The following is a 24438-nucleotide window of genomic DNA, read 5'->3' on the forward strand; positions in this document are numbered from 1 at the left end:
GCGGCGAGTGTCTAGTGCGGCGGCGGCGCAGGCGCAGCGGGCCGCCGCGCACGGGGCGCGCGTGCGCGCCGAGCGCCTGCTGGCGGAGGCGCGCGCGGCCGCCGCGGCGCGGAGGCGCGGTGAGTGTCTAGTGCGGCGAGTGTGGTGCGGCGGAGAGTAGTGCGGCGAGTGTCTGGTGCGGCGGAGAGTAGTGCGGCGAGTGTCTAGTGCGGCGGCGGCGCAGGCGCAGCGGGCCGCCGCGGCGCGGAGGCGCGGTGAGTGTCTAGTGCGGCGAGTGTCTGGTGCGGCGGAGTGTCTGGTGCGGCGGAGTGTCTAGTGCGGCGGCGCAGGCGCAGCGGGCTGCCGCGCACGGGGCGCGCGTGCGCGCCGAGCGCCTGCTGGCGGAGGCGCGCGCGGCCGCCGCGGCGCGGAGGCGCGGTGAGTGTCTAGTGCGGCGAGTGTGGTGCGGCGGAGAGTAGTGCGGCGGAGTGTCTAGTGCGGCGGAGTGTCTGGTGCGGCGGAGTGTCTAGTGCGGCGGAGTGTCTGGTGCGGCGGAGTGTCTGGTGCGGCGGAGTGTCTGGTGCGGCGGAGTGTCTGGTGCGGCGGAGTGTCTAGTGCGGCGGAGTGTCTGGTGCGGCGGAGTGTCTAGTGCGGCGGAGTGTCTGGTGCGGCGGAGTGTCTGGTGCGGCGGAGTGTCTAGTGCGGCGGAGTGTCTAGTGCGGCGGAGTGTCTGGTGCGGCGGAGTGTCTAGTGCGGCGGCGGCGGCCGCGGCCCCCACACACAGGCTGACCGCGACCACGGCGCAAGAGCGCACTTTCGCACGCCTTAGGGCGGGCGAGCGAGCCCACCCACCCCGTCCTCCGCGTGGGGGAAGGAAGAACCGACCCCCACGTCACCGCGCCGTCTCAGTGCCACACACACCTCCGCACCTCCGTCCCAACACACCTGCGCTCACAGGTCCACTCTGGTGGCCAGAGCGGTACCCGGAGCGCATCGTCTGGTTTTGGTCCGCGGGAGTCCAAAGACCCCTACCACCCGCAGTCGTTAAACCGCAGGCGGCGTTCCCCTATCCGCCACCTGGGGGACGCGCCCAGTAGAAGTCCAGCAACTCCTCCCCTTGGAACCTAGGTCCCAGACCTCAGTCTGAGCCCTAGGCTCCAAAGGACTGGGACTATTACCCTAAAATATCCAAAATGAATAAATATGTGATATGGTCTACTCATGTTTGTTTTTGAGTTGTTAAAAATGTATTTTTTTTAAACAGGTAAAAAGCAGAAACTGAACCCAGTACAACAAGCTAAAATGCAACTAGTAGCTGAGCAACTCGGCGATTACACTGCCGTCGTCAACACTGCCGCTAAGGTAAGGCCGCAAACGAACAGAACCCGACGAAAGAAAGAAAGTGCTGAGGCAACATATACTCATGAAAACAAAATTGACATTTTATATTTTCTTTTATTCACTTACCACAGTACTAATAAGCATTCATAATTAATTATTCTCAAATAAAACTGACTTATCAGGTCGGGAAAATAAAATTAATGAAATATCGTTTCGTCTAGGAGTTGCAGGTAGCCGATAGGCGTGTGGCGGAGTACACGAAGCGCTATCAAGAGTGTCAGAGAGCCTTGGCTGAAGCTAGAGCCTTACAGGGGAAAGAGCCCATCGAGGACAGGAACATTCACCAGGTAATATTGGACTTGCCTAACATAGCCATACACAGGCCGAAAATGGGCAGCAACGTCTTCGGTGCGACAAAGCCAGCCCTGCGGTCACCAACCCGCCTGCCCAGCGCGGTGACTATGGGTAACACACATGAGTTCACGTTATTTTTGGCGCGAACTTGTGGAGGCCTATGTGCAGCAGTGGACTGTGATAGGCTAGAATGATGATGAGGATGAACGATGAACATAGCAATGAATAAATATCTATAACAGACACACACGGTCGTCCGTTCCAAAGGTAAGCAACATGATGCTTGTGTTACAGGTAATAGTCGGCTGATATAGCAATTTTTTTTTTCTCAATAAATACACATTGAAAGAATACATTATATAATGAAGAACGTAGAAGTGGACTGAAGTTCTAGTCTTCTTGAGTCGTGTGGTCTAAAGCACATTGCTTTTTTTATACGTATCATTACATATTCTTGTTGCAATAGTTTTTTAAATATTTGGCTGAAAACGATTCTTTATTTTATTTGGAAAATAATTGTAAAATGCGCTTAACGAGCTGAGATACCAAACGTATGTTAGAATATTAATATTTAGTTTTTAAGCTGTGTAACTAGTTTTTGTAGTCTGTGCTATTACACTGATTATTCTACTCTGTACTAACAATGCAAGATGTCGGTTCTTAAGTTTTAAAGTTTTGTTTTAAATATAATGTAACAAAGAAAATAAAAATGTTTTAATTAAGTGAGTTGCGTGGGGGCCTAACAACCTAAATATGCAGATCTATTAGATAAATCACATAAATTCTCACATCCACGGATCTCTGTTCAGTTCTGTTCTCTTTCGTACCGTTTAAAGAAGAAATTAAAATTTATCAAAATGGACGCCATGAACTAGCACTCGTCGGCCCTGAGAAACAGAAGTTATTTTTCTATGTTTGAATTCATTCCGAAAGTATTATAGTAAACTAATATTAAAAATGTCGAGTATAGAAGTTTATCCGCAACTTTGTGAAGGGAGTAAGTTTAGTAATTGGAAATTTAGATTAAATATTTTATTTGAAGAAAAAGGTATCGAGTACTTATTAAAAGGAAAGAAAGAAGATAATTTAAAAAAGGACACTTATAAAAAGGATGATGCTAAGGGAAGATTGATAATTATAAACTGCTTAAATGATAAATTTTTGGAAGTAGTAAAACCAGCAACCAGTGCATTAGAAATGTTAAAACTATTAAGTGGAGTATTTGAAAGAAGAAGCACATTTAACAAAGTATTACTCAAAAAGAAACTCATTACTCTGAAACATCAATTCTCAAATAAACTTCAGGATCATTTAATTACCTTTGAAAATATAATTAATGAATTAGAAGGTGGAGGTGCAAGGATAGAGGAATTAGATAAGGTGGAGCACCTGTTTATAACATTACCTAAGGAGTATGATACCATAATAAATACACTGGAATCCCTCGACAAGGAATTAACTTATGAATTTGTAAAGTGTAGATTACTTGATTTGGAAAATAAATTAAAAGAAAATAGTATCAAGGAGAAAATTGAAAATATGTTTATTACAAACAAAACCATTATTTGCTTTAAATGTAAACGTAGAGGACACAAATCTTTTCAGTGTGATTTAAATAATAATATTACTAACAATGATATGAAGCAAGGAACCACTCATAATAATAGTAAAATTAATAGGGGAAGAGTACTAAACAATAATTTTTTTAATAGAGGGTATAATAACAATAATAGAGGAAGAGGTTACAATAGTCAGATTAATCAAGGAAGAGGTTATAATAATAATTATATGAATCGTGGTCACAGATATAATAATAACTACATAAATCAAGTAAGAGGTTACAATAATAATTATATGAACAGAGGAAGAGGATGGCACCATAATTTTTCTAGACAAGCGAACACCACAGAAGAATCTAATTTACAGGAGGAAAATAAAAGTACATTTGTTGCATTAACTTTGGAAAAAGAATTTAAAGAAAGCAATGACATCTTATTTATAATAGACTCTGGGGCATCGCATCATTTTATACAAGAAAAATATGAGAAGTACATGTATGACATACAATTATTAGATGAGCCGATGAAGATTAAAATAGCTAATGGTCAATTTTTAATTGCTAACAAAAAAGGGAAATTAGAAGGAATTTACATGAATAAAATTATAGTTATCAATGGAATAATAGTACCAGAAATTACACATAATTTGATATCAGTTTCTAAATTAATGGAAAAGGGTATGACAATAATAATTAAACAAGAACAAATGAAAATATATACTAATGATACATATAATAATACACATCATATTTATAAAGAAGGAAAATTATTTACTATGAGGATGTTAATCAAACAAAATGCTCAGTGTAATCAAGCTATAGATAAAAATGACATTTGGCATAAAAGACTTGGACATTTAAATAGAAAAAGCTTACAAATAATGGACTTACCTTTTAGTAATAAAATATGTAATGAATGCATAATGAACAAAAGTACCAGAAAACCATTTTATCCTGTAACAAAACCTCAATCACATGCTATAGGTGATCTAATCCACTCTGATATAGCAGGTCCAATGAAAACTACTACCAATGAAGGAGAAAGATATTATCAAACTATTTTAGATGACTACTCACATTTTACAGTTACATATTTGTTGAAAAATAAATCAGAAGCAGCACAAAATTTAATTGATTACATAAAAATGATAAAAACTGAAAAAGGAATAAGAGTAAAGAAAATAAGATGTGATAATGGAGGAGAGTACAGTTCAGACTATTTAAGAGATTTTTGTCAAAATAAAGGAATACAAATTGAATATAGTTTACCATATAGCCCGCAAATGAATGGAAAATCTGAAAGGATGAATCGCACAATATTAGATAAAGCAAGAACAATGATGAGTGAGTCTAACTTACCTAAACACTTATGGGGGCAAGCAGTTTTGACAGCTACATTCTTAATTAACCGTTCACCTTCAAAAGCAATATTTAATGATATACCTGCAATACGTTTTGAACGAGATATGAAGTTAGATGATATAAAAATATTTGGCTGCAAAGCTTGGGCAGTAATTTTACCTAGAGCAAATAAATTTGAAAACAGAGCTGTAGCAACAAGAATGATTGGATACGCGAACAATGGATGGAAACTTTGGATTCCAGAAACTGACAAAATCATAGTGTCAAGAGACGTCACTTTTGATGAATCGGATATTAAATATACTTCCGAAGTGAATACAAAAGAAGAAGAAAATAGAATAAAATATAAAATTGTAACAAATGAAGAAGATCCGGATGTACAGTATGAAAAATCACAAAAAATAATACCAGAGCAAAAAGAAATAGATATAGTAGAGCCAGTGACAACTACTAGAAGTGGGAGACAAATTAAAGTTCCGAACCATCTTAAAGATTACCATCTTAATTTTCAGGCATATTGTTTTTACAGCGAAGATGACCCAGTTACGTATGATGAAGCTATAGAAAGGGGTTGGTCAACATCAATTAACATGGAATTAGATGCATTGAAAGGAATGAATACGTGGACAGAAACTAAATTACCAAACGGAAAACAAGCAATAGAAGCTAAATGGATATTTAAAACAAAAGAAAATGGTATAAAAAAGGCAAGATTAGTTGCAAAAGGATTTCAGATAAAAGAAAATGATGAATTTGGAAACAATAACTATACACCAGTAGCAAGAACATCAACAGTGAGATTTACCCTAGCACAAGCAGTACAAAATTCTTGGCCAATAAGACAATTAGATGTACCAACAGCATACTTAAATGGAATATTAGAATCAGAAATATACTTGAGACCACCGGAAGGAGTAGAAGTTACTGATGGAAATGTTTTAAAGCTGAATAGAGGATTATATGGACTGAGAGAAAGTGGAAAATGTTGGAACAAGAGATTAAATAATTATCTAGAGGAAAAAGGGTTTGAAAGATCGAGAAATGATTTTTGTTTATATAAAAATACAATGAAAAACATTTGGCTAGTACTCTATGTAGATGACATATTAATTACCGGTGATAAAAATAATTTGTTAGAAACTATAAGAGATTTGAAACAGGAGTTTAAGGCAAAAGATATGGGTGAAGTTGAATTATTCTTAGGAATGGAAATAACAAGGACAATCGACACACTAAAAATCACACAGACTAGACAGATAGATAAAATGCTTAAAAAATTTGGAATGGAACATTGCAATGCTACAGAAACACCTATGACAAAAGGTTATCAAGTAAATAAAGATGATGAAATAATACAGGACATACCGTTTAGGCAATTGATTGGAGGACTTATGTTCATATCTACAGTTTCCCGACCTGATATATCTTATGCAACATCTTTTCTATCACAATATTTAGAAAAACCAACTAAAAACTTATGGAAACAAGGAAAAAGAATACTACGATATTTAAAAGGTACTAGAACACACGGACTAATATATTATAAAAATGATAATAGATGTATTGAAACATATTCAGACGCAGACTGGGCTGGAAATAAAGACGACAGGAAGAGTGTAAGTGGATCAGTAACAATGTACAATGGAAACATTATATCATGGCTATCAAGAAAACAAAATTGTGTTGCGCTATCGACAGCTGAAGCTGAATACATAGCTGCTACAGTGAGTGTTTGTGACTTAATCAATGTGAAAGGACTGTTTATGAACTTTAATAGTGTACAAAACAGTGATGTGAAAAGTATTTTATATATGGACAATATAGGTGCTATAGAACTATCTAAATCTTATGAAAACAGTAAACGTGCAAAACATATTGACATTAAATTACATTTTATAAAAGATCTTCATAATAAGGGAGAATTTGAGATAAAATATGTATCATCAAAAAATAATTATGCAGATTTATTTACTAAAAGTTTAACCAAGGAACATTTCATATGTTTGCGTTCAGCACTAAGCATAAACTAAATTGTATTGTATTTGTATTGTCAAATTAAGTTGAAATGTAATGTAATAAATATCTTAACTAAAAGTAATATTATTGTAAACTTCATTAAAATTTAAAATTAAGATAATTGTGTTAAGTTAAAGATTTTGGGTTAAATTGAGATATAGGTGTTCTAATAATAATCATTGTTAATTTACTTATTCAGAATTACTGATTAAAATTTTGTTGTTAAGAACTGAATATATCATACAGAATGTATCATATTTTATTGTTAAGAAGTTTTGTTGTTAACTTAAGATATTGTTTGTATAGCTTGTAGCAGGACAATCCATTTTAGTGTTGTAATTATTCAATAGTTTAAAAATAAGCTTGTTGCGATTTTCACTAATTTCACTACATAAAATTACTAAAAATCGAGGGAGAATGTTAGAATATTAATATTTAGTTTTTAAGCTGTGTAACTAGTTTTTGTAGTCTGTGCTATTACACTGATTATTCTACTCTGTACTAACAATGCAAGATGTCGGTTCTTAAGTTTACAAGTGTTGTTTTAAATATAATGTAACAAAGAAAATAAAAATGTTTTAATTAAGTGAGTTGCGTGGGGGCCTAACAACCTAAATATGCAGAACTATTAGATAAATCACATAAATTCTCACAACGTAAACAAACCAAAGAGGTCATGCAACTTGTCAACAATGAAGAGTTTTTGTAACCTTTTTTTTTACTTATACAAATTTTTTAATTGTAAAATATATTCATATTTTCATAACTACTTAATTAAATATAATTATGTACATAAGATTTGATACTTCTTAAATGATAATTTATTATCAAAATATAAAAATGACCACGAGTGCTTCAGGACACGGAATGAAATAAAATAAAAAAAATAATACAAAATGATGGACTATATTTTGTTTGTTCCGTCGTCGCTATGAAAAAATTTTGGGCTTTGGTTTACGTTTGGTATCGCTTCTCGTTGAACAGACTTTTTTTTTACTTATATATTTTTTTTATAGTATACAGCTGAAGATTTTGTTCGTGTGTTTGTTTGAAGGTGCGAATTTCAGAAATTACTGGTTCTATAGGCTATATTATATATTAGTATAGCTTTTTCATCAAATTAACGCGAGTCATACCGCGGACTTTTTTCTGGACATTGCCAGAAAATCTGAAATTATACGGGGCAAGGTAAAACTAGTTCAATATACATATATTAATGACGATGTGTTTGTCTATTCCAGCATTCACCAGAGCCTCAGCCAGATGTGGCGCAACAGCGTATCTCCGCTGTACTGAGCAACGACTTTACCGGTGAGTTATCCCGCTGATGAGATAGAGTTACTACTAGAGATAATTACTATTGAACGTTCTTTATAGTAAATATTAAATATTATACTATAAAGGGGTAAAGTTTCTAACTTTGTATGTAGGGGGTAATCTTCGCAAATACTAGTCCGATCACGAAAATTCTTTCACTAACAGAAAGCTACACTATTCAGGAGTGACATAGGCTATATTTTATTGTTATTGAACAAAAAATTCAGTAAATAAGAAAAAGATTAAAATATAATATCAAAATGGTAAATAGCTAGCGCCATCTATCGCTATTAGAAAACAATTTATGAGTCTTTCGACGTTATTAATTTAGTCTTATTTTAGTCTGTCGACGACGTTTTCTCGATTTTTGACAGATGGCGTTGGAGCAACATTATTTATTTAAGTGCTATACAATTTGTTCTTTAAAGTATTAATTAATTATTTGGTTAATATAATAATAATTAACACCCAACGAAGTGGGCACGGGTCGGCTAGTAGTAAATATTAAATATAATATTATAAAGGGTTGAAGTTTCTAACTTTGTTTGTATGTAATCTTCGCAAATACTGATCCGATCATGAAAATTCTTTCACTAACAAAAAGCTACACTGTTCGGGAGTGACATAGGCTATATTTTATTGTTATTGAACAAAAAATTCAGTGAAAATAATGGTATATGTAAATAAAGTCGGAAAAATACGAGCGAGATGAAATCTTTAATATATATTTGCATTACAAAAATAATTAACGCCCAACGAAGTGGGCACAGGTAGGCTAGTAATTAATAAAATTACTATAAATAAATATACGTGTTATCTCGTTACAGGACACCCCCTCCCTCTCCCTTGTAGTATGTTTCGTGTTTTTTTGCCCCCTCTTTAGAGCCTTACATAGTGAATGGACGATCCTTTAGGTACTTCAGAATTTTCATAATTAACTTTACTTATTTATTTGTTTTCAGTATTGAAAATGTGCGAGAATGAAAGTCAGTCACAAATTCAATCGCAGAAACCAAGCGAGAGTCAAAAGAAACAGACATGGGAGCAAGCGATCGCTCATATCAACCAGCTAGCTAAGGGATCTGCTAAGGTATTATTAATATATATGTACAAGAGGGCAACAAAAAGTTAAGCTATATACACTATATATATTTTATTTTATATATATATTTTATTTTTGTGTTACCCACACATTAGAGAATTTGAAACTATAGACGGCGCCACGGTCGCTAAGACCGAATTTGAAATCATCATATCAAAAATTTCGATCTAGCGGGTACATCGTTCCATAGCTTAATTGGCTAGGCACCGACACGGTCAGTCGGAGACGCGGGTTCGATCCCCGCTGGAACGGTCGATTTTTGATATGATATTAAAAAATGTCTAAGTACACTTCATACGGTTCATAAGATGTATGACGACGCGTTGACGCAACGGTCACAGCACTGGTTTGTAGCTATTGCGCTGGCGGTGGTGGGTTCGATCCCCGCACATGACAAACATTTGTATTGGCCATACAGGTGTTTGCCGTGGTCTGGGTGTTCGTGCAGTCCTTGTGGGTCTCCCCACCGTGCCTCAGAGAACACGTTAAGCCGTCGGTCCCGTTTACACCTGATAGCGATCGTTACTCACAGTAGGGAATATATCCGCCAACCCGCATTGGAGCAGCGTGGCGGATTAAGCTCTGATCCTTCTTCTACATGGGGAAGGAGGCCCATGCCCAGCAGTAGGATACTACACACGCACCGCACACAGATTTTTTCGTAGGTAGTAAGTTACACTGATCCGTCACACTCTGAGGTGAAAGGCTCGATCGGGTGAACAAATACAATACAAATACAAATATACTTTATTGTACAACCAAAAACAATACAAGTAACATAAAAGAAAAAGAAGCAAGCGAGAAATAATAATAATAATAAAAAAGGAATGTTCAAAAGGCGGTCTTATCCCTAAAGAGCGAACTCGGGATTATTGCGCGATTGGTAGATTGCGAATGCCAATGAAGTTTTCTGTTCTGTCGTACGGTCTTAAGCACACTTGATTTTTTTATAAAAGGCGAATCTAGTTTTTTGCACGATGTCTTAGGTGAATCTAGTTTCTTACACTTAGAGTACACATTTGAACAACTTTGAAACAAAATACAGATTCACGTACAGATCACACGCGTTGAAATAGTATGCTTAGTGTTTTTATTTATTTATTTTCAAAAGCACACTTACAACATACATATAAAAATTTTAAAATTACAAATATATAATAACAAAGTATTTAATATGCATGTCACTTACAAGTGTACATAACATTTTGGAATACAATGTTTAAAAGCACAAAAAATCACAAATAATTAAAATATTTGAACTACTATGAAACTACTATGAAAACTAGTGTGTTATTAGTTCTTAATATAGCTTTAACACATTGAACGCCATGAGGGACACCAGTTGTGCCTCTCTTGTTTAGTCCATGGGGCTAGTTATAAAGTCCTTATTTACAAAAAATTTATGATAATTTTTCATTGCACTACCATACCCATTCTTAAAGATCTGACATATTTTTCCTTATACTATCTGACATATTTTTCAAGTTGACTCTGGCTCGTGTTCATGTGGTGTGCCCCGTGGCCCAAACAGAAAAACTAAAAAATCAAGCCGGCGTTTCACGTTTTAAATATTTATTAAAATCCACAGAAAAAACACAAAGAACAGAAAGAACCCCAAGCCCAGCCCAAGGTCGAGGTGAAGGTAAAGGAGAAGGAGAAAAAGGCGTCTCCTCCGCCAGCTATCGAACCGCAACCCCTGTCTAAGAAGCAGAGAAAGTTGCTCGCTAAGCAACAGGTGAGTCTTGTTAAGTAATTAAAATAAAAACAAAATGTATTTATACCAGTCGGCTGTTACCTCTAACACAAGCATAAAGTTAACTACCGCGAAAAAAAAAATTGTTTGTGCCGTGCCTCGGAGAGCACGTTATAAAACCACCCGTGGTCTTTCGTCAAATACACAACTGCTAGCTTGGTGAACTTCGTAACGCCTCATTTTTTTTTTTAATGAAAATAATCATCTATGTATGTCTGTCGAAATAATTTAAGCCAATATTTTAAATTGGACAAAGTTACATATCTGTGCAAAATTGCATCAAAATCGGTTCAGTAGTTTCGGAGACCGGACGAACATCGTGAGACGATTTTTTTTTTAATATATAACTTGGACGGCAAACGAGCGTATTACACACATGAGTTCGCGCCATTATTGGCGTGAACTTGTGGAGGCCTATGTCCTTCAGTGGACTGCGATAGGCTGTAATGATTATGATTTATTATATAAACGAACGTTTCTCCTCAGGCGGAGGAAGAAGAGAAAAGGAAACAGCAACAATTAGAAGCGAAATCCAAGAAAGCGTCGAAACAGGAACCTCTCAAAATAGACAACAGCAAGAAGGACAAAGAGACGAAGAGAGAAGACAAGAAGAGAAAAGAAGAGAAGAAGGAAGTTAAGAAAGAAGATAAAAAGGGGAAGGAGAATAAACAGGACGCAAAAGGTATGACGTGACAAATAACATCGACAAATAATATAACGTGGGGACATTAACCCTTTTAATAAATTAGTCTGCATTTCGAATACATCGACTTCATTAAGAATCCCCATTCTGAATTGGTCGCTTCACTTTTAAAAATAATAATCATTTTTAAAAAATTGAATTTGTAAAATGAGGATCGAATTTGCTCTTGAAGCCTATTAGAATAGAATTGTTTTGATTTCATTTGAATTTAACTGCTACCACATTCATGTGACTTGACTAGCCCGTTGGTGCAGTTTATAGTGACCCTGCTTTCTACTCCGGAGATTGTGGGTTCGATTCCCACCCGTAGTCTGGGTGTAATATATTATGTATATTTATGTATATATCTATTATATATATGTATGTTTATTAAAAAAATGTAGCTATACCAGTCGCCTGTTACCTGTAACACAAGCATTAAATTGCTTACTTTAGAATGACCGTGTGTGTATGTTTTAAGATATTTATTGATATTGTTGATATTAATTCATGAAAATAAAAACTTGTTAACTGACTTCAAACAAAGGGAGATTCTCATTTTTTTACATCTATGATTTTTATTTATTTATAGAAAGATGGCCACCGTGGTCGTATTACAATTTGATCGAAATCTGACAAGCACCTTATAAATTATACCTAATGATGATGATGATGTATGATTTATTTTTGTCTTACCCACACATTAGGAAATTCTGAACAATTTTTAATATCATATCAAAATCGACCGTTTCAGCGGGGATCGAACCTGCATCTCCGACTTACCGTGTCGGTGCTTTAGCCAATTAATTGTCAAAGAATTCATTGTAATGTGAAACTTAAGGACTCACTATAGACGGCGCCACGGTCGCTTAGACCGAATATAAAATCATCATATCAAAAATTTCGATCTAGCGGTTACATCGTACTATATTTAATTATTTTATTTTCGTTTGGTATCAAACACAGTTATTTTATTTTGAATAACTTACATTACAGCATCGACAACAGCAAAAACGAAAGCCGGCCAACAACAAGCACAACAAAACAACAAGAAGGATAAGAAGAAGGAAGCTACTGTCGAAGTTGTCACCAAGAAGGTAAGTACTATCATAAGTAAAAATTAACTTCATCCAAGTAGGGGTCATTTTACTAATTTGTACTTTACTAGCGACCCTCCGGCTCCGCACGGGTGCATTGCCGATAGTAAATATTAAATAAATATTTGCAATGTAAGCGCAAAAAAAAACTATCAGAGTTCCTCTACTATATTATGCATGTTTTATAACATTTAAACCTTCCTCTGGAATCAGTGCTATTTAAACATTTTTGAATATCATATCAAAAATTGACCGCTCCAGCGGGGTTCGAACCCGCGCCTCCGACATACCGTGTCGGCGCTCTAGCCAATTAAGCTATGGAACGATGCCGACACGGTATGTCGGAGGCGCGGGTTCGAACCCCGCTGGAGCGGTCAATTTTTGATATGATATTCAAAAATGTTTAGAATTCCTAATGTGGGTAACACAAAAAAAAAAAAAAAAAAACTTAGATATTAAAAATAGCACGGTGTCGTCTCCTGTCAAAAGATTTTCATTGTAATATGAAACTTTGAATAGTTACGGGTTTCTGTAAAGAGCTCACTATAGACGGCGCCACGGTTCGCTTAAACCGAAATTAAAAATTATCATATCGAAAATTTCGCTCGAGCGGGTGCATCGTTCCATAGCTTAATTGGCTAGAGCGCCGACACGGTATGTCGGAGGCGCGGGTTCGAACCCCGCTGGAGCGGTCAATTTTTGATATGATATTCAAAAATGTTTAGAATTCCTAATGTGGGTAACACAAAAAAATAAAAAAAAAAAATAAAAAAAAAATCTTAGATATCAGTTCTATTTACTAAAGAAAACTGCATCTAAATACGTTAAGTAGTTTTAAAGATCTAAGCGTACAGATAGCGGGAAGCGACTTTTTTTATACTATGTAGTGATTAGTATAGATATTCTTTTTATTATTAGTATAATAAGTAATTAAATAAGTGTATTTAAGTAAATAAATAAATAATTTCAGAATCAATGCGCCAACCAGCCAGGGAAGCCAGCCTCTTGTAGCATAATGGAGCAGCTTAGCAGCGGAGTACAGGTGAGACAAGCTGTATCTGTCTTTTACACATAACCAGCCCTTTGAATAGCCCAGTAACACAGTGCAAAGTGGCACTGCTTTCTGCTTCAGGGTCTGTGGGTTTGATTACTAGCTCGAGTATTGTTTAACCTGGTATCTTCGTACCGTCTTCTTTTTTTGTAATTTTGCAATAAAAATATGCTGGTCGTTAATTGAAATAAAATATAGGCTATATTTTTAGTTCAGATGAAATTACAAATCTGTGTAAAATTTCATTAAAATCGATCCAGTACTTTCAGGGTTTATCCCAAACAAACTTCGTGGCACGAACGAGATTTTTTTTTATATACAGATTTACATGTGCTGTTGTGGGTTTGTTTGTTTACATGTTGTTGTTATTTGTATGTGTATTTAAAAAAAGTTACTAATTTAGTCATTTGTTACCTATAAAACAAGCGTTAAGTAGAAACAATCGACCGTGTGTGAAAATCAGTCAGACATAAGAACGCTTGCAAGAAAAAAAATTGTAATTTGAGCAAAGAAATTGAGAAATGTTATGTACTAACGTATATAAATAAAATAAGATATTGAAATTAGTAGGGAAAAACCAGGAAAAGAAGCTAGTATTAAAACAATTATCTCTTCAATAGGTGGCGGATCTGAAACTGCCTCCTGGGATTACTTTGACACGAGTTCAACCCAATGAACAGAAGGAGGGGCCCGCCATCAAATCTGTTGTGAGTATTATGTTCATCATCATCATCAGTTCAGCCTATCGTAGTCCGCTGCTAGACATCGGCCTCCATAAGTTCGCGCCAATAATGGCGTGAACTCATGTGTTTTGCCCATAGTCACCACGCTGGGCAGGCGGGTTGGTGACCGCAGGGCTGGCTTTGTCGCTCCGAAGACGCTGCTGCCCGTCTTCGGCCTGTGTATTTCAAAGTCAGCAGTTGGATAGTTATCTCGCCATCGTTCGGCTTTGAAAGTTCCAAGGTGGTAGTGGATATTTGTTATCCCTTAGTTATTTCTTACGACACACACGGTAAGAGAGGGGGTGGTTATATTCTATACTGCTGTAATCACATAGCAGAATAAGAGTATTAAGTTGATTTTCATGAAATAATAAGTATAAAAGTTTTAACATATGTAGTATAGTGTAAAGTTTACTGTAATAGAACAATTTCTATGTGAGAGTTTCTTTTTTAAAGAACTTCCAAAAAGGAGGTTAATTACACTGTTTTTTTTTTTTTGTATGTTAGTTAACTAAGTATTTTTGAGTGAGTTGGGTTTTATTTGTATGATTCTACTTTATATACTGTTCGATCGTCTCGAATATGAAAGTCGGCTAGGTGTAATAATTTGTGAAAATGATGGAAGCGAGATAATTTAAAGGAAACAATGTATACGTACGCGCCTAAACACCGACGTTTTCTGGGTTCGATTCCCGCTCGGGACGGATATTTGTAACTATACAAATATTAGTTTTCGGTCTTGACGTCTGTCCCAGTGGACTCGGCGAGTACGTTAAGCCGTCGGCCCGTAACGCCTACCTTGAAATAAAAGAAAAATAAAAATAAAAATTGCATGTTTTTATAATAAGATGTGCTGTGTGGCTACGGCACTAAAGAATTTAGCCACCCCCTCTCTTCCCGTGGGTGTCGTAAGAGGCGACTAAGGGATAACAAGGTTCCACAACCACCTTGGAACTTAAGAAGCCGACCGATGGCGGGATAACCATCCAACTGCTGGCTTTGAAATACACAGGCCGAAGATGGGCAGCAGCGTCTTCGGTGCGACAAAGCCTGCCCTGCGGTCACCAACCCACCTGCCCAGCGTGGTGACTATGGGCAAAACACATGAGTTCACGTTATTTTTGGCGTCAACTTGTGGAGGTCTATGTCCAGCAGTAGACTGTCTAGGCTGTAATGATGATAATAAAAAAGGACATGGGTTCAAATGTCCGTTGATGTATATCAATTGTATTAAAAAAAAAAAGCCGTCGGCCCGGTCATCACGTAGCCCTGCCAGCTACACTCACACTAGATGTCGTACTGCCGAGCCGCAGCGGGGCTCGTTCCGTTGCCAGGCGACAGACGCCGCGCCGGCTGGACCCTAATCGATGAGGCTCGTGCTATAGCGCTGTGTGTGTGTGTCCACAGCCGCTGTGGAGGCACGCGGCCGCGCCGGCGCCGCGCCCCACTCTGCTGGCCTTTGCCGCGCCGCACACCGGTGAGCACCACCACCACCACCACCACCACCACCACCACCACCACCACCACCACTTCTTATTCTTCTCTCCATGACCTACTTCCTCCATCTATTCCCCGTCATTGTAATTTCAAATCTATTTTATCGTATCGATGGCTCCTAAGTATACTGAGTCAACTCTACTTTTAATAACTTTATTTTTTTCTTACATAGGTAGATAGGAAATGAAGTAAATGTTATTAATATCTTAAAAAATGAAATTATCAAAAGTTGTTAGTTGACTCAGTATACTTAGGAGCCATCGGTATGTACATACCCCTTTTATTGATATTTTATGTTCTTATATATCAAACTCACAACATTAAATTGTAAAGTAATGTCCATCTAATAAATTAACAATTTGTGTTTGTGTTTGTTCTAGGTAATTCGACAGTGAAAGTCTGCCACTTTAATCTTAATATATATAAATCTCGTGTCACAATGTTTGTCCGCGATGAACTCTTAAACTACTTAACCGATTTTAATCAAATTTGCACACCGTGTGCAGTTTGATCCAACTTGAAAGATAGGGTATATTTTGTTTTGATATATGTAATTATAATATTTAAGAAAAAAAATAAGGCGATACGAAGTTTGCCAGGTCAGCTAGTACCGTATAAATATTTAACACTTGTACTCATGACACCAATATTCTTAGCAGAGCATTTACCCTAAACATAAAATCATAGACTCACTCTGACATTGGCAAATCCTCACGGTAGCTATTATACAAAAAGAACAAGAACACTTTAATTACCACTGCTAATCGACAGTGTTGTTGGCTGTGATCACTCACTACCTATTGCCACTAATTGTCGTTAACGTTACTGGCATTAAATTAAGAAAAATTACATTCAAATTTTTGCCGTTACAAAGGATTATTCATAAAATTGATTAAATATCAGCTCAAAAGCAATTCATTTATAAGTGTCCGACCAATTAGAACTAACGATCCTTACTAATACCGAACATTTGTTCATCTATCCTACTTACAGAACTTGATTACATGTGGAAATGTTTGTATGGAATGTTTGTTGACCATTCATTTAGTTAAGACTAGTGACTCAACTCCGGCTTCGCACGGTTGCTAAAACTATCGATATTCCTCTACTATATTATGCATGTATTATACATATAAACCTTCCTCTCGCTCTATTTACTAAAAAAAAACCGCATCAAAATCCGTTGCGTAGTTTGAAAGATCTAAACTTATAAACAGCGAGAAGCGACTTTGTTATATACTATGCAGGGCATACTAAAGCGATTGTAATCGTTTTGTGTTTTTAATAAAAAAAGAAGTATCACACTTTTCCCGAATATTACAAAGTAATTAAGGTAAATATATAAGGTGTCGTCTCTTGTCAAAGATCTTCATTGTAATATGAAACTTTGAATAGTTACGGGTCTCTGTAAAGAACTCACTATAGACGGCGCCACGATTCGCTTAAACCGAAAATAAAATCATCATATTAAAAATCGACACGGTCAGTCGAAGATGCAGGTTCGATCCCCGCTGGAACAGTCAATTTTTGATATGATATTCAAAAAAAAAAAAAAAGGAAGTACCAGACTTTTCCCGAATATTTCAAAGTATATAAAATCAAAGCGCTGTAATTAATTTACTCCGAAAATAAAATAAACTATATATACCTTACAGATCCGCCCAAAGCGATAATAATACCAGAACCGACGCAGCCAACTGGAAAATCGAAGAAAACAAAGAAAAAGGCCAAAAAAGCTGCCGCAGAAGCCGCGGAGCCTAAACAAGATGGCGCTAAAATGGTCACACTACGGAACCCCATGTTCCACCCCAACCTACCCCCCGTTCAGATAACAACCGCTCCACAAAAGTCGGAGATACGGATCCCTGACCCCATCCCCATGCCCCCGACCCCCTGTCAAGCAACCATAACTCCTACATCGAACGGAATGTACACAATCCGTAACCCTCTCATGTCTATGATGCACCAGCAAAATCTGATGGGAATCAGAAACCAGAACCCCCAAATGGCACCCATTTTTAACCAGCCACCATATAACTACGTTAACCCCAATGTTTACAACCCCCAAAGTTTCGAGCCTACCCGAAACTCACCAAAGCAAGATGATTTCCAGCACCGTATAATGAATCTAGCTTCATTCACCCAAAAAAACGACGAAGGCTACTCCCTCTTCAAGACACCAGACGACAACCCCCAGAAAAGCTTCCTGACCCCAGAATACTTCGATAACCAGGCTCCGAAGGTCGTGTCTCCAAATCCAATAGGAACAAGACCAGACCACAACAGAAATTACGAGAATGATTCTCTGTTCGCCAATCCCATTCAACGCCCGGAGCCCATAGGAACACCCTTGAAGAAAGACGATGATAAGCAATACAGTGGCTTATACACCCCATTCGGTCAAGAAGATCACAATGTCTTCAGAAATGCCCTCTTCAGCGATAAACAGGAATCGAACCAGAACAAAATGGAGGATTCCACCCCTTATGTCAACGGGGAGCTGCCTTACTTCCAAAGATTGAGAGCGGGTTCGAAGCTGAACAACGAAGTGACGATACACTACGTCACAGATTCAAAGTTCTATAAGGGACAGGTGAGTGACAGACTTGTTAATGTTTAAGCTCATGGTTTATTGATAATTTCGAGATACATGCAAACTTGATTAATCGTAGTCACACAGAGATGTTACTAAAGAAAATTTGTAGGCTTAGTATGTAGTAGTTACTTTAATATGACGCGTTGGCGCAACGGTCACAGCACTGGTTTGTGGCTGTTGCGTGACAAACATTTGTATTGGCCATACAGATGTTTGCCGTGGTCTGGGTGTTTGTGCAGTCCTTGTGGGTCTCCCCACCGTGCCTCGGAGAGCACGTTAAGCCGTCGGTCCCGATTGTTATCATCTACGCCTGATAGCGATCGTTACTCATAGTAGGGAATATATCCTCCAATCCACATTGGAGCAGCGTGGTGGATTAAGCTCTGATCCCTCTCCTACATTGGTAAAGAGGCCTATGCCCAGTAGTGGGATATTACAGGCTGAAGCGAATTTAATATCAACTTGTACCGTCCGCTCGTTTGCCAATTTTTTTTTTTTTTATCATAAAAAAGAACGTATATTAAGATTTTTAATCTGCCCTCTTTTGTAATGTGTCATTCGGCAGTGTCTGTCATTTCAGTGGCGTTCCAATAATCATAATTTTATGTTATTGAATTCTTAGGAACAAGGATTAGGGCGTTCAAGTTACCGAAGACGCATTGGCGCAACGGTCACAGCACTGGCCTGTGACTTGCGCTGGCGGTTGCGGGTTCGATCCCCGAACATGCCAAACATTTGTATTGGTCATACAGATGTTTTTCGTGATGTGGGCGTTTGTGTTTGTATATTATGTTTCGTGAGGATCGTTGAGGAGTTTATTATTGTTATTATCATGAAAAAGTTTGCTTAAATGACGTTATTTTAAAGGATATACTATCGGTGTATTGACGAGACTCCGCGATGCGAAAAGGAAACATAGAGGGCGCTGTCTCAGCAACACGTTTACCCACAGATCCTAAAGACGGCGTTCTAACTGTTAGAATCTAACATTAGTATAATTGTTATATTATAAATTTAGACAACCAATGACAACGCACGTATACAGGGCTTAGTATGTTAATTATCTATTTAGTTTCATCAGGAGTAACTAATTACATTTTAAAAATTATATACAAACAGCTTATGAATAACTAGTGACCTCTGTCCGTCCATATTACTTTACACAATAAGTAATCACCAACAAATTATATAGTAAAACCTTCTCCGAAACACTCTGCGTATTATGGTTTAAGTATTATACCGATCGGTTCAGTAGTTTCCACAGTATAACCGAGCAAAAAAACCGGTTCTCCATTTACTAGTATAGATAGATTATATCGCATGCAAAATAAAGGAGGACAGAAGGACATTTTTTTTCAATACTTAATTTTTTTTTATATAAAAATAAATCGGCAAACGAGCGTACGGCTCACCTGACGCTAAGCGATTACCGTAGCCAATAGACGCCTGTAATACCAGAAGCATCGCAAGCGCGTTGATGACTCTACCCCCGACCTTGTCTAGAAGCTCTGGTCATCTTACTCACTACAGAAACACAACACAGCTTCAAAGTATTATTTAGCTGTGATCTTCTCTATTGATTGGGTGTTTGTGCAGCCCTAGTGGGTCTTCCCACCGTGCCTCGGAGAGCACGTTAAGCTATCGTTCCCGGTTGTTATCACGTACACCTGATATCGATCGTTACTCATAGTAGGGAATATATCCGCCAACCCGCATCGGAGCATCGTGGTGGCTTAAGCTCTGATCCTTCTCCTACATGGGGAAAGAGGCCTATGCCCAGCAGTGGGATATTACAGGCTGAAGCGATCTTCTCTAAGGTCGAGGTACTACCCCAGTCGGGCTCCAGATTGTAAGTAGGATATAGCTTGCCGTCCCGTACATATGTTAGGCTGTGTTAAACGAAGAGTACCCAACTAGCGAGTGCCAGTAGGGGGGTGTGTACAGTAGCGCGTGTCGGCAGGAGGGCGAGCCGTCGCTGTTCGCCGCGCGCGCCTGGCCGCGTGCGCCCGCGCCGCCGCAGGTGAGCCGCCGCGCACTTACTCCGGCCGCAACTTACTCCGCGGACAACTTACTTACTCTGCGTACAACTGACGTATTCTGCGTACAACTATGACTAGTCCGTTGGCGCAGTTTGTAGTGTAGTGACCCTGCTTTCTGCTCGGAGGGTTGTGGGTTCGATTCCCACCCTGAGTCTGGGTGTAATGTAATATAAATATTTATTTATATATGTATTATTTATAAGTATGTTTATCGAAAAAAAATATATGTAGCTATATACCAGTCGGCTGTTACCTATAACACAAGCATTAAGTTGCTTACTTTAGGAACAGACGACTGTGTGTGTATTGTGTAGATATTTATTTATTTATTTATTATTATTAAAAAACTGTCTTACTCTATGCACAACTGATTTTTTTTCATTATTAGAGACGAACAGTTGTAGTAAAATGTACATCTATGATAGTAATTTTAAAACCATAGTTCCCTATATTAATATACTGACTTATTCTGTGTACAACTAATTAACTCTATATACAACTGACTCTGTGTACAGTTGATCAGCGTACATTATCACTGCGTGCAGTACAATACAACAATAAATTAATTGAACTAATTCGTTGATACGTAATTTTTTGTAAAAAAAAAAAAAAGAATTAATTGAAAGATCAATTAATCAAGAAGGTTATGTTATGCGGAATCATTTTGTCCACACGCAGGCCATATAACTGTGGTTTAGTACCGTTGTTATCTGTGCTAATATTATAAAAGTGAAGTGTTTGTTTATACGCGCTTATCTCAAGAACTACTCGTACGAATTGATAAATTCTTTTTATGTTGGACTGTCGATTTAGCGAAGAAGGTTACAGGCTGCGTATTTCCTCCAATCAACGCATGTAAAACCGCAGGGAACAGCTAGCGTATTGATATTTGTGTTCTTGTATTATCGTTAAAATAAATTATTTAATGCCCCCCCTTCCCCCCCACAGGCCAGTCATCACTGATACACGGGAGGTAGCGTCGCCTCGCCGCTTACAAACGGTGAGTTGGTTAATTATTCGTGTTTATATTGTTTACTAGCTGACCCGGCAATCGTTGTCTTGCCGCTAAACGCTATTAAAAATAGGGGTTGATGGTAGAGGGTTGAAAATTTAGGGTTGTATTTATTTTTTAATGTTGTATCATAAAAAAATAGAAATTAAAAATTTTGTCTAAAAAATAAAATAAAAAAATTTAGGGGTGGACTACCCCTAACATTTAGGGGGATGAAAAATAGATGTTGGCCGATTCTCATAGATACCGGATAAGCACAAAAAATTTCATCAAAATCGGTCAAGCCGTTTCGGAGGAGTATGGCAACGAAAACTGTGACACGAGAATTTTATATATTAGATTTATACTTTATATCTAATACATAAAATGCTCGTGTCATGGTGTTAAACATTGAACTCCTCCGAAACGGCTCGACCGATTTTAATAAAATTTTGTGGGAATATCGGGTAGGTCTGAGAATCGGCCAACATCTATTTTTCACACCCCTAAGTTAAAAAGGGGGGGGGGGGGTTAAGGGTGTTAATAACATATATGGCAAAGAAACGTTTGCGGGGTCAGCTAGTAATATAATAAAATGGTAGGAAAGTCAAAACTGTACATTGTATATTTCTTTAAAAAAATACTTAGGGTGTGATTTACAGTCGATACCGAAGCCAAAAATATAGTTTTTAGAATTTTTTTCTGTTTGTCTGTATGTATGTCCTGGATAAACTCAAAAAGTACTGCATGGATTTACTTCAAATTTGGCACGAATATTATTAAAAAGTCGGGTCAACATATAGGTTACATATTATCACGCTATCGCCTACGGGGAACGAGCAGTGAACCTTTATTTCCTCAACGCATTCTGTGATAACGTGTAATCTAACGACGCATATTTGAATGTTGTTGTTATTATGCTAATAACCATGCTATAAGCTAGCTTCACACTATAAATAAAGACATTCTGTAGTATATTTAGTATCAGCATTAAACCCAAAATTTCATGAGAATCGGTCAAGCCGTTTCGGAGAAGTTTAACTACAAACACCGCGACACGAGAATTTTATATATTAGATTATAAAGCTGAAGCGTTTGAATATTACATTTTTTAATCGAATATCAAGAAGTACTGATTCGAGTTGAAAAATTTATTTTGTGTTAGATATAGTCCATTTTCCGAGGAAGCCTATAGGCTATATAACATTTTTGTACCTCTTTCTCTCAAATTAACGCGGCTGAAACCGCGGAGTACAGCTAGTGATCTATGTAAATTAAAGAAAAACTCTAAATGTGTTGCCAAGCTAAAAAAAAAGGAGAACGGCAGGACCAACTCGACTAATTTAATTTTTTTTTCAAGTTTATAATCGAAATAAAGTTGCATCGGCGGTTCCGGGTTCGATCCCCGCACATGACAAACATTTGTATTAGCCATGCAGATGTTTGCCGTGGTCTGGCTGTTTGTGCAGCCCTTGTAGTAGTTGGGGGCTCGATTTTCGGCACTTAGACTCAAAGCTGGTCCATTATGCGTGTGTGCGGGGATATAGCTCAGTGGTAGAGCATTCGAGTGCAGTCCTTGTGGGGTCTCCCCAGGTCTCCTCAGCCTCGGAGAGCACGTTAGGCCGTCAGTCCCGGTTGTTATCATGTACACCTGATAACGATCGTTACTCATATTAGGGAATATATCAGCCCACACGCATTAGATCAGAGTGGTGGATTAAGCTCTGATCCTTCTCCTGCATGGGGAAAGAGGCCTATGCCCAGCAGTGGGATATTACTGGCGGCTGAAGCGAGCGAATAATCGAAGTCTCAATTGATAACTAAGTGTATCTCATTCCAGAGTCCAGTATCTTGCAGCCGGACTGCAGCATCACTACCCTACCTACTCTAGAGACATCTGAACGTGATATCGAGTCCTTTAAGTTCTGAACATCCACTTCTCTTCGTCAAGACACAAGCCGGGGTACAGTCCGATGTATGAGACATTACTTCAGCTATACGACAACACAAAAATCGACATCAACAATTTATACTACGCCAACTCGAATTTTCGATAAGTTGGTTTTCTTAATGCAACTTGAATAAATGTTTTTTTTTTTGTAATAATACAAATTGTTAAATTGCAATGAATAAATTAACTATTAAAGATACCAGATTTCAAATAAGTTTCTTAATTAATATAAAAGGTATCACGTTTTTCCCTTCTATAAGCCTCTATTGTAAAGTTCACTTTTATGAGTTAGCTTAGTATAAATTGCTGGTGTCGAAATCAGTCTTCATATAGGTTTAAAAAAGCACTGTCAAATAAAACAATAGAAAAACTTAAAAATCAAGGCGGCGTTTAATGTGTTAAAAGTCTGTCACTAAAGTTTTTTTTTTTTAATGTTGCCACATGTGAAATTGTAATGTTGTAATAGTTTTGAAAATTAACTTGTGATGTTCAAACGTTCCCATATGAAAATAGTTCGTTGTGTATTATTTTTGATGCAAATATATAGTAAGTTTTCATTTCGCTCGCATTTCTCCGTCTTGATTCACATTTTTTTCACTGATTTTTTGTTTAATAACAATAAAATATAGCCTATATCACTCCTGAATAGTGTAGCTTTCTGTTAGTGTAAGAATTTTCATGATCGGATCAGTGTTTGCGAAGATTACCCCCTACATACAAACAAAGTTAGAAACTTTTCTCTTTATAATATTATAACTATTTCTTAATGACTATTTCCTTTACTTCTATCTCTGTATTTTAAATTTTAATTTATTATAATGACAAGGTTGTCGTCAACTGAATCATACAATACATTCTCCAACGTATTTATGTAATATATATCAATACATAGGAACATATATATTCAAGTTGAAAAACTAACGATATTGACACAGTAACTTCAAATTGTAATCTACCATATGTACTAACTTAAGAACGAAATATTTTGACTTTTGTAATGACATTTGATATGACATTTAATAAATAATTG

At 37.5% G+C, this 24438-nt stretch overlaps 1 protein-coding gene across 1 annotated transcript in view; it reads left to right on the forward strand.

The window, feature by feature from the left end:
- The window catches only part of LOC123665857, a 75188-nt gene extending 51662 nt beyond the window's left edge, over positions 1-23526 (forward strand). Inside the window, exons 37-51 of the mRNA XM_045600092.1 lie at positions 1244-1341; positions 1542-1667; positions 7852-7921; positions 8890-9017; positions 10618-10764; positions 11269-11464; positions 12461-12561; positions 13532-13603; positions 14233-14319; positions 15742-15811; positions 17487-17845; positions 17921-18424; positions 20388-20508; positions 21440-21466; positions 23298-23526. Of these exons, the coding sequence (XP_045456048.1) occupies positions 1244-1341; positions 1542-1667; positions 7852-7921; positions 8890-9017; positions 10618-10764; positions 11269-11464; positions 12461-12561; positions 13532-13603; positions 14233-14319; positions 15742-15811; positions 17487-17845; positions 17921-18424; positions 20388-20508; positions 21440-21466; positions 23298-23386 (2195 nt within the window). The 3' untranslated portion in view covers positions 23387-23526. The remainder of the gene's footprint in view (positions 1-1243; positions 1342-1541; positions 1668-7851; positions 7922-8889; positions 9018-10617; positions 10765-11268; positions 11465-12460; positions 12562-13531; positions 13604-14232; positions 14320-15741; positions 15812-17486; positions 17846-17920; positions 18425-20387; positions 20509-21439; positions 21467-23297) is intronic.
- Positions 23527-24438: the final 912 nt, after the last annotated feature.

This window comes from Melitaea cinxia, chromosome 25, assembly GCF_905220565.1.
Source record: "Melitaea cinxia chromosome 25, ilMelCinx1.1, whole genome shotgun sequence".
Classification (NCBI taxonomy): Eukaryota; Metazoa; Arthropoda; class Insecta; order Lepidoptera; family Nymphalidae; genus Melitaea; species Melitaea cinxia.